Source organism: Hippocampus guttulatus, chromosome 10 (assembly GCF_054856545.1).
Source record: "Hippocampus guttulatus isolate MCC_2025c chromosome 10, RoL_Hgut_1.0, whole genome shotgun sequence".
Lineage (NCBI taxonomy): Eukaryota > Metazoa > Chordata > Actinopteri > Syngnathiformes > Syngnathidae > Hippocampus > Hippocampus guttulatus.
In genome coordinates, this window is record NC_141270.1 from 2,307,352 (window position 1) to 2,323,821 (window position 16,470).

The 16,470-nt window shown below is 45.6% G+C and overlaps 1 protein-coding gene across 1 annotated transcript in view; it reads right to left on the bottom strand.

The window, feature by feature from the left end:
* Window positions 1-6,505: 6,505 nt before the first annotated feature.
* The window catches only part of ryr2b (ryanodine receptor 2b (cardiac)), a 44,157-nt gene continuing 34,192 nt past the window's right edge, over window positions 6,506-16,470 (bottom strand). The window contains exons 80-98 of the mRNA XM_086122470.1: window positions 16,324-16,452; window positions 16,124-16,228; window positions 15,940-16,021; window positions 14,223-15,478; window positions 14,067-14,128; window positions 13,657-13,792; window positions 13,465-13,551; window positions 12,674-12,865; window positions 12,435-12,565; window positions 12,317-12,359; window positions 11,243-11,379; window positions 11,054-11,114; window positions 10,596-10,742; window positions 10,256-10,390; window positions 8,985-9,141; window positions 8,556-8,620; window positions 7,901-8,001; window positions 7,075-7,126; window positions 6,506-6,800 (exon numbers count right to left, since the gene is read on the bottom strand). Of these exons, the coding sequence (XP_085978596.1) occupies window positions 6,705-6,800; window positions 7,075-7,126; window positions 7,901-8,001; window positions 8,556-8,620; window positions 8,985-9,141; window positions 10,256-10,390; window positions 10,596-10,742; window positions 11,054-11,114; window positions 11,243-11,379; window positions 12,317-12,359; window positions 12,435-12,565; window positions 12,674-12,865; window positions 13,465-13,551; window positions 13,657-13,792; window positions 14,067-14,128; window positions 14,223-15,478; window positions 15,940-16,021; window positions 16,124-16,228; window positions 16,324-16,452 (3,174 nt within the window). The 3' untranslated portion in view covers window positions 6,506-6,704. The remainder of the gene's footprint in view (window positions 6,801-7,074; window positions 7,127-7,900; window positions 8,002-8,555; window positions 8,621-8,984; window positions 9,142-10,255; window positions 10,391-10,595; window positions 10,743-11,053; window positions 11,115-11,242; window positions 11,380-12,316; window positions 12,360-12,434; window positions 12,566-12,673; window positions 12,866-13,464; window positions 13,552-13,656; window positions 13,793-14,066; window positions 14,129-14,222; window positions 15,479-15,939; window positions 16,022-16,123; window positions 16,229-16,323; window positions 16,453-16,470) is intronic.

Genomic DNA, 16,470 nt, shown 5'->3' on the forward strand with positions numbered 1-16,470 from the left:
CACACACACACACACACACACACACACACACACACACACACACACACACACACAATCCTAATCAGGAATTGATTGCTAAACTAAAAAGGATGCCACACACACACACACACACACGCACACATCTTCACCAGGTTGTGATGTGATGAGACTTTTGTTGTGGTGTCCCCCCGAGTGGGCAAAAAAAAAGAAAAAAAAGTGAATGCACTTGATGACAAATTTCTCTCTGAATGCAGTCAATCAGATAAATTGCAGCACACAGCCGTCCGCAGCGACACTGCAAAATAATCAGCCGGATGGCTGAATTAAAGTATTGGTCAAACATGGTCAGGAAATGACTAGCACATGAGATGGGGTGGGGGGTGTGGGGCAAAAAGCTTTTTGTGGTCTGATAGTATAACTATATATCAGGAAAATGACCTCAAAGTCAAGACAAGATCAAAAGTAGCCGAGTTTAATGTTCAAGTCTTGCCAATTTTTCCAGAGTGCAAAATGACATTCGCTCACAGTGACGAGGAATTTTGTGTGCAGCCTGCAATTTCCATCAAATACAAATAAGTGCACCAACTGGAAAGCACAATTGGACTTGGGGGGAAAAAAAAAAATCAAGAGGAAGCCGCCAAAATCACCCTTCAAACGTAGCTCCCTCTCCATACTTGTGAATAAAACGCTCCCCAGAATCGTTGCTGTCCTTTATTCATCCATCCATCCATTTTCCGAACCGCTTGATCCTCACTAGGGTCGCGGGGGGTGCTGGAGCCTATCCCAGCCATCTCCGGGCAGTAGGCGGGGGACACCCTGAATCAGTTGCCAGCCAATCGCAGGGCACACAGAGACAAACAACCATCCACGCCCACACTCACACCTAGGGACAATTTAGAGCGTCCATGCATGTTTTTGGAATGTGGGAGGAAACCGGAGCACCCGGAGAAAACCCACGCAGGCCCGGGGAGAACATGCAAACTCCACACAGGGAGGCCGGAGCTGGAATCGAACCCGGTACCTCTGCACTGTGAAGCCGACGTGCTAACCACTGGACTACCGGGCCGCCCGCTGTCCTTTATTATCAGAGTGAATAATCGGAATGAGTAAGGACTCAAAAAGGTGTTCATGCTTTGAAATTCAAATGTGTCTCTTTCCCCATACCGACGAGCAAGGTCTTTCAAATCCTGTTTGCGAAAATCTTGTTCTTGCACTCGAATTTCTTTCGTGACTTTGCTTTTAAATCTCTTTAACCCTGTAACTGCTTTTAAACGTTGCACTTTCACAGCAAATTTCGACTTTAGGACCAAAGCCTCTCTGGTTCGTGATAAACACTTTGGCCTACTATGCTCCCCTCTCCTAATGATGGCCATGATAGAAAGCCTTTGGAGAGCTAATGACTTTTTAGCTTGCAAAATAAATAAATAAAATCAGAACCACTGCTATAGATCACAAGAAAGAAAATGCCGAGACAAACGTGGAGCAAGATAGAAGATATGAAAGGCAAATTAGGAATATTTATAAAGTGGATTTGAGGATGTCAGCGGCAAGCGCTGATCAGATGCGCTTCCCGCGCGTCGAGTGTGAATTTGGATCCGCATTCCCTTCAAGGAAATCGGGAGATTAGCGTCAAATCATGAGCCGAGTCGAGCTGTGACGTGCGATAACATCGGCACGATAACCTTGCCTCACTCAACAGCCCCTCCGTGACCTTGAAAAAGGGGGGTTGCCAGCGAAGGCCCGCCAAACGCGGCTACCTCCCTTCACCGCCACACGCACTCGGTACGAGATGATCGTTGATTCACAGAAGCTCCATTTTTTTCCCCCGCAGACCATTTGGCGCTGATGCACTGCGCCCGGCGAACAGATTTTAATGAGACACTTTGAAAAAGAGGCTAATTTTGTGAAAGGCTTGGGAGAGGCACAAATCGGAGCTCGGGACTTGCCGACAAGAAGGTATCAAAATGTTCTTATTTTCCTCCTCCAGTTCCGCCCGACGATCAGACATTATGGATGGAACATGAAGAGCTTGAAAAGAATTCATTACCCCCCCCCAAAAAAGTCTTTTTCCAAATTATGAGGGACCATTAATGTCTTCTTATCGTGTTTCCTCCAAGAATTGCAGCACGGGGGCTAAACCGATACGAGAATTGACTGCCTGGTGAATGGGATGAAATGGGGCCCCATTAAAATGAAGTCGTTTCCCATTTCAAATTGAGTCATTACTTATCTGGGGGGGCCGTCATCTATTGGCGGTGGGAGGCGGCAGGAGAAGTGAAACTCCATCTTGGTCGACCACTGAACTCAGCAGATTCAGCTGCACTGATGCTACGTACAAGCGTGTGGAAATATTTGAACAGAAAAATAAAGAAATAACTTGACAAGTGAAATGGAAACAACAAAACAAAAAAACCTGCTGATTTTAAATCCTTTCTGGATCGGTCTGTCAGGATATGTCTTTTCGTGAAACCCGTCCAGGGTGCAAAAAATGTTGGGGGCCACTGTACTGGGACGAAAAATAGCAAAGATGTTATTGACTTCAAGCCTATTGATTAGTGTATAGTAGACCCCCCCCCCCATACTTATGGTTTGCATATTATCCGGCTTTTATATTGACATTTTTCCCCCCAATATGTTTAATACGTGTTTTTCTTGTTTTCCCCTGTTTATATGTATACATATTTATTTATTTCTCTTCAGGGGGTGTTCCCCCCCCCCCCCCAAATGCATATCAATGGACAACAATTGAGTGGATTTTCACTCTTTGCAAGCCCGCCCAAATAGTGGGAGTCCATTGTACTACTACTACAACAACAACAACAAAAAAAACAAAAATCTTCGGTCGTTTTGCCCCGACTTCACACATGCTCTTTTTGAGCCAGCCATAATTCCGCACGGCTGGGGGTGGGGATAAAAAATGTGTCACTTCCCAAACCGCAATGGCCTAAACCTCGAGTGAGCCAATTTGCCATCCTCAATTATTTAAGGCGGCACCTGTCTCCTTTCGCATTTCAGCGAGTCAGATCGTCGAGCATCAAGTCCTGCACATGAACTCAGCTGCAGGCAACCACCAAAAAAAAAAAAAAAAAAAAGGTGCAGCACTGGACGAGCGATGACGCTGTCACTCCAAGTATCTCCTCACTGGTCTGCAGCCCTGCGCCATTGCTCTTACTTAGTGAACCTCGTCCAGCCATTTCTTGGCATGGTGTTACCCAATCTAAATGATAATTTGGAAGGGCTCTTCACTCATCACTGCTGCTGATTTGTTTTTACTGGAAGACAGATACTCCATACAAAAATTAAAGCTGTAATGAGAACGCATCGGTCAGTCCGACTGTCATGAAGCGATACACGTAGCAGCAAGATAAGGGCGAAACCAGCTTCGCTAAGGCGGAAGATTTCCATCTCCGCCGATGTTTCCTGCATTGTTTTACGCAGCAGCTTGGCCTATCCTATTTATTGCCCGCATACATATGTCATGCTGTTTGCATCGGATAGATGGGACCTGTCACTGCTGCTTCCAATGAAGAGGGAAAAAAATGCACATTAAAAAGCATGGTGGACTAGGATTCGCGGTGTTAGGATTCGCGGTGTCTGCACGCTGCCTACCACAGGTCAGTCTCAGTACTACGACAGACACTCGGTTGAGGGGAGGAAACTCGTTTTTGTTCCGACCGCGGCGAACTTAAGAGCGACGAGGAACCGATACGAATGTACTTTCGTATTATGAAATGCACGAGCAAGACTTCGCTCGTGCTGAAAAAAAAAAGCGTTCACATTTCTCCGCGTCCCCGGCGGCTTGGGTTCGAGTTGATTTCCTTCATCAGAAGGGATGGGGAAAAACAAAAAGCAGCAGCCTCCGTCTGGAGCTTAATCTGAAAGGCACAAGCGGCCGCGAGGTCCCGCAGAGTATCAAACCAGGTGGCGTGCGATCTCATGGGCCGGGCAGACATGAGCTGACAAAAAGTGGAATCAGAGAAAGCGCGGCTCATATTTGATTCAAGGCTCTCAGCCTCAGGTATGAGTGCCATCGGGGCTGACACTTCCCCCTCCTCCAGTCATCTCGCATTGATTTACAGAGCGGATTACGTTTCCATGATAGATTGGGAGGGGCGCAGAGGCGACATCTTCAGAATGACGGAGACTATTTGAGGCGCTATTCACGGCCATGTGTAATCATTCCGCGGGGTCCCGTCCATGCATATCCATCTGTCATGTGGCTAACCTAAAGCCCTCGGTCTCAATTGCTTATTAAGCCTCCACATACGTTTTCAGAAAGGCTGAATAATGCAGAGTTGCCTGGCATGATCCATATATTATTGATGTCGCATAGAGTGACATGATAAATATACGGCCGCATTCATTTATCACCGCATACCCCGGTCACATCAGTTCATATTTGTGGGTCTGGTGGAGTCACAAAATAAGTCATCAATGGTACAAAAGTCTTTAAAGGCTGCTGCTCGCTCACATGTCCGCTTTCTTTGCTGTTGTACAACATGAGAAAACAACAATTCCGTTTCATATTCACAGAGGGAGGAGAATCAAAGAAATCTAATTGCAAGCTTGGTATTCTTTTCCAACAACAACTAGTCTACGCGATAGCTATCCGATAAAGAAATGGGTCGAATTTAATGGGGGTTTATGAATTTTAAATCAAATATTTCAAACCTTAAGAAGTCCAACATTAAAATGTAAGCAGCTTCCTTTATTTTAAGCCTGCATTAGTTATTTTTAACTGGAGGTTGTGTTGTGGCAGTACGGCTCTACAAGACTGATCAAGGGTCGGGTCATCTTTTAAGGCCACAACCCCCCCCCCCCCCCCACCCACCCCCTTCAGCGTTGCGGTTTCACAACGTGATACAGAACGCCGGGCGGACGTCAGCCAGATTTTCACTTGCGCGCGTCAAAACAAATGTCATCTGCGTATGTTGGAAGTGTTTAACAGCAGTGTTTCTGCCAGCCGGTCGTTCATGGAAGAGTGTGACTGAGACACGGACAGCTTGCGTGGTTCAAGGGACCTGTCGTCAGTATGCCTGCCAACATGTGTCGCATATTGTTACCGTTGTACGGTTCTACTGATCACATTTTGGGTAGCCGGTGTCAACTGAGAAAATGTGACCAAACCTCATCTGCAGCTCGATCTATTTGGCTTGAGCGCGCGAATGGCAAGAGCACTGAGAGCAACAGGGAAGCATTGGCACAAGAAATCCATCTTGTTCATAAATTGAGTGAACACAAGTAGAGATGGGCATTCAATTTACACAGCCAGCCATAAAATTAAGGAACTGGAGCCGAGTGATTGTTATTGAGGAAAAGGAGCATGTAAGCATGGAAGGGGCAGAAAACATATACCCAACTAAGCTGTCCAAAATTTAATCTCATTTGGGTGAGCTGGCATGTGTTCCGAAGACCAAATTGTAGCAATGCGTAATTACTGCGACCGCTATGGAGGGTACTGACAAGTAGGGCGGATATTTTGGGCAACCTTTATACACAATACATGTAATGAAGCACCCACCGCAAATAACTCATCAAATATCACAATTGTAACGTGGCTGTGTGAGTGTGTTCGAAGTTGTCGTCATGGTGATGATGGGTGGTGGTCTGTAGTTGGCGCTCACGTGATGCTCAAATGTGTTGAAATAGAAATTGCGTAGCCCAGGGCTGTGCGGTACTTGCAACAAGTTATTGAATGAAGAAGAAATGGTCAACCAAAGTTTTCAATCTGGACTCTGGGCAGCTGCCAGATGAATCTGTACACCCGGCATGCTTTCAAAGTTGTGATGTGCTAAAATGTTTGTCCTCCTTTGTCGATAAAGTGCCACAAAGTCATTCTATAAATTTGAGTTTCATACGACTGAGGCAAGAGGAATTATTCAAAATGACCATGCTAATTGGAGCTATTAATCAAGGGGAACAAGCAATCACCAGAAGCCTCGACTTGAAGCTAGCCGCTTCAATCGTGGAAGGAGAAACTGGGGTGCAAGGGTGGCTATGATGTAAATTCGACTCAGTTATAAAAGTGCACAAAGTCTCGCTCATTTCACACTTGATGGCTGGACAAAGCAAACTATTTGTAAACAAGCTATTAAAAAGTTCATGTTCAATCATATTTAAAGCTCTGAAAGTCTATTTCCGTGGACACATTGCGACCTGAGCTGTCAGCGCGCTACACGATCGTTTATAATGAGGCCGCAAAACACGAAGATGAGGGATGGGAGCTGAAGGCGGGGAGGGGGGGGGGGCAATGAGAAGGACAAGGAGGATCCTGGAGAGATTGTCATGACAAGCAAGAAGTATCCTTCAAAAGTATGCTGGGGAACAAATGCCACAGGGAGAGTGTGTATCTGCATGTCACGCTGGGAGAAGGGTTGGGAGGCTGCGATTAGCAAGACAAATGACTTCAGTCACAAAACACGAGCGCACGTGGCTGCGAGCTTTAATTTGGTTTGCAGGTCTTTGTAACTTTGTTTTGACAGCTATTTTGATGAAAGGTCCCCCCCCACCCCGCCCCCTCCCAAATGCTAATTTCCCTTTTATTTCTCCAATGATACATTATGGCACTGAATTTTTGGGTGCGCAAATACATCTAATGTGTGAGGGAAAATGACATCAAAGTCCAAAATGGATCGGGTGCACACCGAGTTGCAGTTAATCCACACAGCAACAACGCAGATGGCTTTCTAAAGTATGTGATGACATTACCGAGGAATGGATTCCTTTCATCCCAGCTGATCTTCATATTGCTTACGGAAACAGTCTCCCACGGGAAAGAATTCCCAGCAACGTTCCTGGTACATTTTCCACACATAGGATTCCTATGTCAACACAAGCGATAATGCGTCAATATTTACTGTTTGTTCACAATAACCAACTTAATTGTGAGAAGCAACAAGCTTTTTTAGAGACGAGGGAATAAGTATGTGTTTGTATTTTCTGACTTATACTTAGCACAATAACATACCACAGCTATGAACCGTTCATTAAATTGCACGATGAGAATGCACAATTTAGACCTATAATTGCACAAATGACCAGTGTACTGACATGGATACGGCTCAGGTTTTTGAACGGAGGAGAAAACAATTATACCTGTCCTGTGTGTTCAGTTTCGTCTTTGTTAATGAGGTACATCAAGAAAAACCTGCGAAGACACACGGGAACAAATGACTCTGCTACTCACAGTACCTGTGCGAGTTATTGTGCTAGTTAGGAAAACCGTTATTGAGATCTTGGGAATTGGTTAGTGTGTGTCCACTCACGCCTTCATTTCAGAGGTCGATTTACGAGACCAATGAGCTAACAAGTGACGACGGAGACACCAGAGATCAGTCCAAGCATGCAAACACGTTAGATTACATCTAACATGTAACACTCACCGGTGTAGAAATCGTGCAAATCTGCTATTTTAAAGCTACTTTTGAGAATATTTTTGAAGTGGGGAGCCTGTTAATGCATCAACTATATCATCAACTCATAGGGCTCTATTTTCTTGACCACCATGTAAAGCCCGCGTGACGGGTGCGCCGCTGTGGGAGTGGACACACCCGACATCAATCTTGAGCAATGAAAGCGGCTCCCTTTCATTACCTCAAAATGAAAGCACATCTGCGCCGTGAAGTGGACGTACAGATCGCCAGTCTCACTCCCCCACCCTCGGTCGTCGGTGTGCCTCAACCACAGTTGTTCCGCTCAATGAGATTATTTTAGAATTTTGATAAAATAATCTCCAAAACACCCATTTTGGCGGAGTCAGGTCTGCCAAATTGGCAAGAGCCCATAAAATCCAAGCAGGTCATTTGCACTACAAAATATACATTACATTGTTAGGAGTCCAAGAAAGAGTTATTGCCAATGGTGGCACACATGAGGACAAAGTGTCGTTTGAGTATTTTTCAGTAAAGTGCAACTGACTCACAGATAGTTGGCCAAGTTGTGCTCCTGCAGAGTGTGGGTCTCAAAACCGTGAGGAACTTTATCAAAGTACTCGTTCCCTATTCCACAAATAAAACACTTTGTCTGCGGGGAGGGAGAGAGAAATGAATGTAAAAACTTGATGTGTTATGGGATTTGGTCACGGTTTTTAGTCTGCTGGCACCACACTGTAACAAAGTTGTTCCTTCTCTTCAAAGCCACTGTCACGCTCCAAGTGAAAGGCAAAAAAGCCTGAATAGCAAAATGATTTGAATTGGGGGAGAAGCTGCCAGGTTCATGCACAAAATTTGTATTCTCTGCTCAAATGCACCAATCACATGCCGCGAAATGCTTTCGAGTGCGGTTTGAGGTGAAGGCACTGCACAATCGGGAGCATTTCTATTATAGAAGCTTGGCAATTTACAGAAAAAAAAAAAGAAACAGCAACACAATTATGAAACCACACTATCAGAAGCTACTTATCACTTGCTCATATGACTGTAATTGAAAAAATCATCAGGACATGACAAATTTCAATTTATTTCTCTTAGACTGCAAAGCCAGACAACTATTTGTTGTGAAAGCCATATTTGAGGATTGAAAGCACTTGCGAGAACCCCCGAATGTCAGTTTGTGTGTGTGTTCCCGTCACGCCTCACCTCCATATCCTCTTTCACCTGCTCCTGCTGGTCACGCAGCTCCCCAAAGGCATCAATTATCAAGCCTGTCGAAAAAAAGCAACTTGTGGTTCGTTTGTATTCGTTGACTCCGATGAAGCAAACGTTTATTTTTTTTTGTTTATTTGTTTGTTGAAGTACAACATGAATTTAGTAGCTTTTTGTCACAAAGGACGCTGAGCCAGCTAGCATTTTACTTTTCGGCTAGCTGGGTAGTTATTTAACGTTTCTTAAAATGTGAGAAATGCTCCAATTTGTGCACATCGATTTAGTCTTTTTTTGGGGGGGGGGGGGGGGGGGTTCTACCATGGCTGATGCAAAGCAAGACAGCATTTCCCCTCTTGCTGCCCTGCTACTACGCTGAAGCGTAAAGTGCCGGTGCGATCAAAACCCATTCACCGTCCGACTCACCTTGAATGATAGCCAGCAGGATGACGACGACGAAGAAGAAAAATGTGATGTCAAAGACAATACGTTCCACCTCAGAGTCATCACCGGCGGGGTCCTCGATCTCGTCCCCGATGCCCCCTCCCGCTCGCACTCCCACATACATGTGGAACATGTAGCACTGACCAAAAAAAAATATATATATATATAAAAACGCAGAGGAAAGTCAAGAATAACTCATGTCCTCAAAATACACTGCCATCATTATTCAGGGCCAGTCCTGCATGTTTTTTTTCATAGAGGAGCAGAGAACTGTGTAATCAATATTCTTTGCCTTTTGACTACAAATCCCCAAAAGGATTTTGTAGAAGTGTGCGAGGCAGGACAAATTGAGAGTCTGGTTGCCTAGCAGGGATGATACCTCGCTCCCACGAGCCAAGGACATTACTTTGAGGAAACAAGTGCAAAATAGCTTTTAATGGTGGCTACCAAACACTGAAGGAACATGACAAACCTTCAAAGAAAAGGGCAGTGGAGGCCGGGGGATTTTCTGACACACCTTTTATGGTTGTGTATTTTTTGTCTCATATGGCAAGGCCTCACATACTGAAGAAACACGTACATGAATGCAAAAATATGTGCTGCACTTAGGATATTCTAAGAACCGTGGTTGCTCAAGTGCTGCTCAACGTCAAGCATACACAATAAGACAGGAACAGGGACTGAAGATTTCATGTAGGAGCTCTCCTGCTTCTTAAAATAGAAGGGATTTATTCAAATGCTTATCTCCATGCGTGTCCATCCCTGAGTGACAAGGGACTGTGCATCGGAATTGAGGAGGCGGCAGGGGGGGGGTTGCGAATGGCCAAACAAAGAGATATTATATCTGGCGCAGATGCTGCTTTTTTTTTTTTAATCCAGCTGTCCATTATTTGCCGGAATAATGGTGGGAGGAATAAGAAGAGGATCACTGACAGAGTCTTCTTGCCATGACTCGAGGCCGAGCCGTGCGGCTTTCCAGATATATGGAAAATAGACCCGGCTGGGATCCAGAGTTGGATTCAAAATTCTTCTCCAACCAAAGCAGTGTCAATCAAAACTGATCGCCACCATCTTGGTAAAAAAAGAATTTGGGGCGACGCTATATTGGATTTCATTAGATTGTGCAGCTGCACCTAATGAAGTAGATTCAGGACAGCGAGGACATACTGAATCTGAAAACAGCGTGTGCAAGTCTGTCGCAAAGCGAGGACCCCCCCTGCACACAAACGTTGCGCTGGCTCATTTAAACTCACAGTAAGCATGTCGTTGCACTTCATGTCTCGGGCGCCCTGGTCGTCGCTCTTGTCATAAAATTTGCGGAAGAAGTTGAAGGCCACCACCGTGTACAGATAGACCACCACAGCCAGGAGACCCAGAGTCAGGACCAACTAGCAGACACACACAAGCACAGCATCAGCATTTGGGATAATTATCATAAACTTCAACCACCATGTGAACTTTCTTTGGAGGAAAACCAATCATCATGAAACAAAATCCCGGTTCATACATCAACAAAAGTTGACAGCATAGAAAGCAACACAAACATACAAATTGGACCCACTCACAAACACACAAAGACACACACACACACACCTGTTTTCCATTGTGTGTGACAGAAGAGAGGATGGTGCGAAGAGTCTTAATGCCCATGGCGATGTCCAAAAGATGCGCCGCGAAGAAAAAGTTGTTATAGTGGCCCAAAACTGACATGGCCATGTAGCAGGCCAAATAGAGGAAGGACTGCGGCCACACATCAAAGACACAAACGAAATGAACAGATGGCACGGAAACCAATACGTCGTCTAGATAAGGCAAAAATCACAGGATATTGCGCTCATCACTTGGGCACCGCATAGATTTGCATCAAAATCACAATCAGCAGCTCATGACGTCAAAACAAATGAGGACTCAGCCGTGAATGTTGTTGATGAAACATCGAAACGTGATTTATGCTCCACTCATGTTATCTGGTAACGTACAATGCAGGAAGTGACCGTCGGATAGCGAGCGAGAGTCATGAAACGTCCGGGCATTATGCCGACTCCACTTACATTGTCAGTGAGAACAACTCCGAGTTTCCAGACCTGGTACTTGACGTCAATGGAGTTCAATCTGAAATAATATGGGAAATAGTAAAATAGTCATCTCAAAACCTGTATTATAAAATATAATGCTCTACGTTCAAGTCAGTCCAAGGAAAATGCCATCAATGTTCAAAAATATGTCATTTTCGTACTCACAGAGTGACCCAGGCAGCATCTTTTCGGAGCCTGTTCCTCTCGGTTCCCTCGGAGCTGAAGTCTAAAGACGCCTGGTCCAGACCGAGAAGTTCACTGATCTTATCGCGGCCGTAAAAGCCCCCATACTTGTCCATCACCTGGAGGGGAAAGGTGAGTGAAAAGAGTTAATTGGGAGATATCTGTGTTACAAAAATACTGATGGGACTTCACCAATTCACTCATGGGAATAACAGTTAAGTGCCACACAATTGGAGCGCCTGTCTTCTGTGTTGCTGCGGCTTAAGTGGTTGATTTATTAACTTTCAAACAAGAGCCAGCACCGAACAGCTCAACAGAATGTAAGTCTCCACGACCTCCACGCTGGACCAGAAGTGAATTACCCAAAGCACTTATGGACATCACATCATCCGTTATGCCGAAAGACTCTTAAAACGATGCCAGTGGCTTGAATGCAGTAAATAACGAAAGAGAACAAACAAAACATCCGCCATTGTCTCCAAAAGTGCCAAGCAGATTTAATCTTAATGTTCATGTCTATCACACCTTATCAGCGCTCCCGGTTTTCGTGAGCGAGTGAAAATATGTTTGTCTTGAAGTACAAAGGAGCACGCTTTCCTGGCAGGGGTCCCATTTCATCACAATCCTTCAGGCCGCGCGCCTCTTCTCTGAACTTGTCCTGACCGGGTAAACGCTGACGTTGCAGAAGAGTGAACCAGGAGCCGTTCAAGGTACCAACTTTTTATACGGTGACCCAAGGGATTGTCGCTGGGTAAATAAGTCACTTCTGATGATTATATATTAAGACGACGCAAGTTGATGAACAGATGGAGTCAAAGTCTCTGTCAGATGATGACAGTGCTTCATTATTAGATGCCTCAGTTGGGTGTAGTGGAGACTTTCAAGGGCGATAGGATTTTATTGGCATTATGATTCAGCGATAGGAGCAGCGGTCAGAAAAACTCCATTGAAGCAACTAAGAGGCATCAAAAAGAAACAAAATTGAAGGTATTTTGTTCAATTACATAAGAGGACCACGCTTACTTAGTTTCTGCCCAACAGAGAGAAAGACTTTACCTTTCGCTTCACAAACTTATCCCAGTAGTTACCCGGAAACGATCTGAAACAACAAACGGCGCGCAAACGTTAACATTATACATTCAACCAAACGCGTGCCAGCCGAATGTGAACGTACGCCGTGTTAATGACCAGCCGATCCCACTGGCCTTTGATGTCCTCCTCCGGGGGCTGGCGTGCCACGTACAGGCCGTCAAATTCAAGTCGTCGGGCCACTTCCTTCTCCCGTTTGAAGATCACCAGCGGTACCTGCCGAGCACATGCTTTGAAACAACGCAGCCGTTTTGTAAATAAATAAATAAAAACCCAAAAAGCTCTTAGCAGGCCCATATGACGAAGTGATTTGAGCGGGCGTACCTTGAGGCAGTAGTAACCTATGATGCAACAGAAGGAGATGACCGTGTGCGCCATGGCCAGGAGGTGAAGTGATGGCTCCATGTAACCACTGCTCTCTTCCAAAACATAATAAACACCGCCCTCATCTCCCTCATCCACGGATTCAAGTGATGTGCCCGCTTCTTTTTCGGGTGACGTTGGCAAAGATACCACCTGGTGAGAAGTTGGCAAGACCGGAGTCAATATGCACATGGAGCCGAAATATGTTTTGTCATGAGGGAGTTGTTATGCGTCAACAAATAAAAGGTTACACTTCAATTTTTATGATGAGAAAAAAAAACAGTGTGCTAAGGACCAGGTTGGGCTGAGCCCGGGGCTCTGTGGTCATGACGTGAAATGTAACGATAGCCACTTTGGAAGCAGCCTGAAGCTCATGTTGACGTGAGTTGGTGGCGTCAGTTGAACACACCACAAATAAATAAAAGAGCTCGCGAGCACAATCGAGTTACCAGTTATGATCACGGTTAGGCTGGCTTCTTGTATTTTGTCTTCGACTACCACGCTTCCTTCTTGCGGGTATTTTCTGTGGTTGATCGCGTGGCAATGTGGGGTTTTGATGAGAACACACACTCGCCAGTGTTTTCCTTGTCACGCGCGGGGGGGGGGGGGGGGGGGGGTCTCACACACATGTAAAAATCTGTGCGGAAGTTCAAAATTCGTATTCGCCTTTCCGCGGCATAGTTCAACTGAGGTCAGCCCGATATCGTGATTTTCATTTTAAATTTGCTAATGGGAGCTGCATTCGCACAAACCTTATAGAAGAGGAGGATGAAGTTGATTGCAAAGGTGACAAAAAGGGACAGCAAGCGCAGGTTATAAAATGTCCTGGCAAAGTAATTCTGCAGGGAAAATGTAAGAACATTACAGTTTGCTCAACTATATAACATCTAGGCATTTCTATATGATTATTCTTCTTATTATTATTATTTGTTTTTGAATCTGACCAGCAAGCTCTTGTGATGAGCCCTTATCATCTCTCCCAAAGCGGAATGCCGGCTTCCTGCTTCCTCTGATTTATTAGCGAGTCTCTTGGCTTTCCGTTCCTCCCCCTTCGCCATCGTCTCCTCACACCTCTCCCATCTGCAACGAGATAAATCAAGAGGAGGGAAAAAAGGGAACACTTGTACCAATCAGCCAGACGGCAACACGGTTGTAACAAGTCACTTTTAAAAACACAGCATGGTGAAAAAAATTGGTGAGCACATGATTTCGTTTGGTTTTGTTTTTCCCCATTTGATTGCGTCAACAATAGAGTCCTCGATATAAAATTTCCGATATGGTGATTCAGGAGTTGGGAATGAGTGACTGATTCTGAACAAAGCCTACAGTCTGTTTTCATGAAGAAATGACTCACTTTTCGGATTCAGGCATCATCTCTTTCTCAGATTTTTCCTCTTCAGCCACATCAGCCTTGAGCTGGTCACCCAAAAAAAAAAAGAAGTTATTTAAATCGACGGTGAATTCACTGACTCAATACTTTGCAAGTGATACAATTCATAGAAGCAAATACCAGCCCCTGATGTCCATCAGAAAACGTAGCGTCAGTGCGGATGAACACATCTGTGAGATGGCTGGTCACATCTTGTGCCACCAGGCTGTATTGTCCCCCGTCTCTTTTCACTTTGAGCCCAAATATGTCAGAAAGTACGTCGGTCCCCATGGCGGAGGTCACGGCTTCTATCTGCGTGCTCTCCCGCCGAGGGGAGAAAGCGGCCGAGCGCCGCCTTAGCCGGTCCGCGCCACTTGTTACCTCCGTGACCTCATCAAGCGTCGGGTCGAGAATACCGCCGAGCAGGTCCGACACGGTCATCCTTTTGGCCCCCTCGATGAGTCCGCCATTGACAAAAGTGACGTACAGCACGTGGCTAGTGCCACTCACTACAAAAGAAACGAACCGGAGCAAAGTAACGAGAAGGACTCTGAGGAGCGCAACAGATGACAAGAGGACATCCTTCAGGGTCATTTTTGTGAGAGCTCGAAGCTTTTTGACAGATATGAGACACGTCGGTGAACACATGAAAAACATTCCGTTCTTATCCAGGCCTCTATCTTTGTTCTCCTCTTCTTCTTCTTCTTCTCCGCCATGTCGCTCTCCACTTTCAGAGCCAGAGATCTGAGCCGCCAGCTGCATCTCGAAGATTGTGTCTTCGCAGAAGTTGACAAACATCTCCATTTTCTCCTTCTCGCCACCTTCGTTCACCACGTCGAAAATGAACTGCCGCTTCGACTCCTTCACCTGCGGCTTCTCCCATTGCGTGCGGCTAGATTGGCTGATCTCAAAGTAGACGCGTTCCATGCGCTTGCCGCCGCCGAGGATCTCGATGCGGCCTAAATAGGGTTGGAAGTAAGTCAGGACGCACTCGGCGAGTTCCAAGAAGGCACTCAGCCTTAAGTCGTTGGGCATGTGCTCGGACAAATTGGTGAGCAGCACGGCGATGCTGAAGCCGATGTCTTTGGCCGGCTCATGGAAGCGATCCACGAAAGCCTCGTAATCCAAGATTTCCCGATTGTCCGATTCAACGCAGGAGAGGAGGAAAAGCGTTTCAACTTGTGAAAACTGCTTGGAGAGCTCCATGGCCTTCTGGAAGTCCTTCCTGGAGACGCAGCCCTTGCGATCAGGGTCGAACTGGTGAAAGACGTCCGAAGCGGTGAGGTCTTTCAGTTTGAGGAACGTGTCGAAAAACTTGAGGATCATCTCCACGTTGCTTGCCGATTCCACCAACATATCCACCATCTGCTTTCCGATGGTTCCGTTTACAATGTTACCTGCAGGGATTGAGGGGGGGGGCATTGTCCAACATGATTTTCAAAGTAAAGCTGAAGAGTGTACCCGCACTATTCGCTGAGAATCGGGACCAAGCCCTGATGCAAATAGGAAAAAAAATTCACAAATAACAAGAGTCGGTAATTGCTACTACTATCCCAAAATACTATAACCACATTTCAAACTCATCACAGAGTTACCCTTAAACCTGAATGCAGATTAGAATGAAAAAGAAAAAAAATGCACAGAAAAGCGAGGATGCTGTGGTATGTCGCCGTTTTGCGGGTTGTATCAACATTTACTACTTTCCTATGGGGCATTTGATTACATTTTTGGTTCAATGATTCTCTCATTTTGAAACACATACAAGTATACCGCGACAAAACTTTTTAGTTTGACACACAAGCGCTGCCAGGGAACGAGCCAGAGCCTTCCTCTGCATCGTCATGAGGAGTTGACGTACCTTCTAACATGGACAGCAAGAAGACAACCATGTCCTTTTGCAAGTCCATGAGCTCTTTTAGGAGCTCTATTTGCCTTGAATCCTGCACAAAAACACCCATTAAAGGCCATAAATTATGAATTGACACGGCTGTAAAAGTGTTTCAGCATCATTTCAGAAGGTGACAATTCATGACCGGACATACCCGGGAGAGCTTCATCTGCATATGAGCAAAGACATGGAGGAATCCAACCACGGCATCCCACAGACGACTGTGAGCGAGGCTTTGCTGGTTTCCGTTACACGGCCCCTGCGGGTAAAGCCGACGAGCGGGAGACGATGAATTATAAATGAGAACATACAGTCGATGCCGTTAATCTTTTGCAGAAATGGAAACCGGCCCACCTGTATGTATTCGGTGAGTGTATTGAAGACCTGCTTGGCCACTTTGATAGCCTTGGAAAAATTGCAGCGGCCTTGCGCATCAATCGCATTCTTTCCAGAGTAGTACCAGTAGAAGTCACTGATGGACTCCTTGAGAAGTCGTATGAA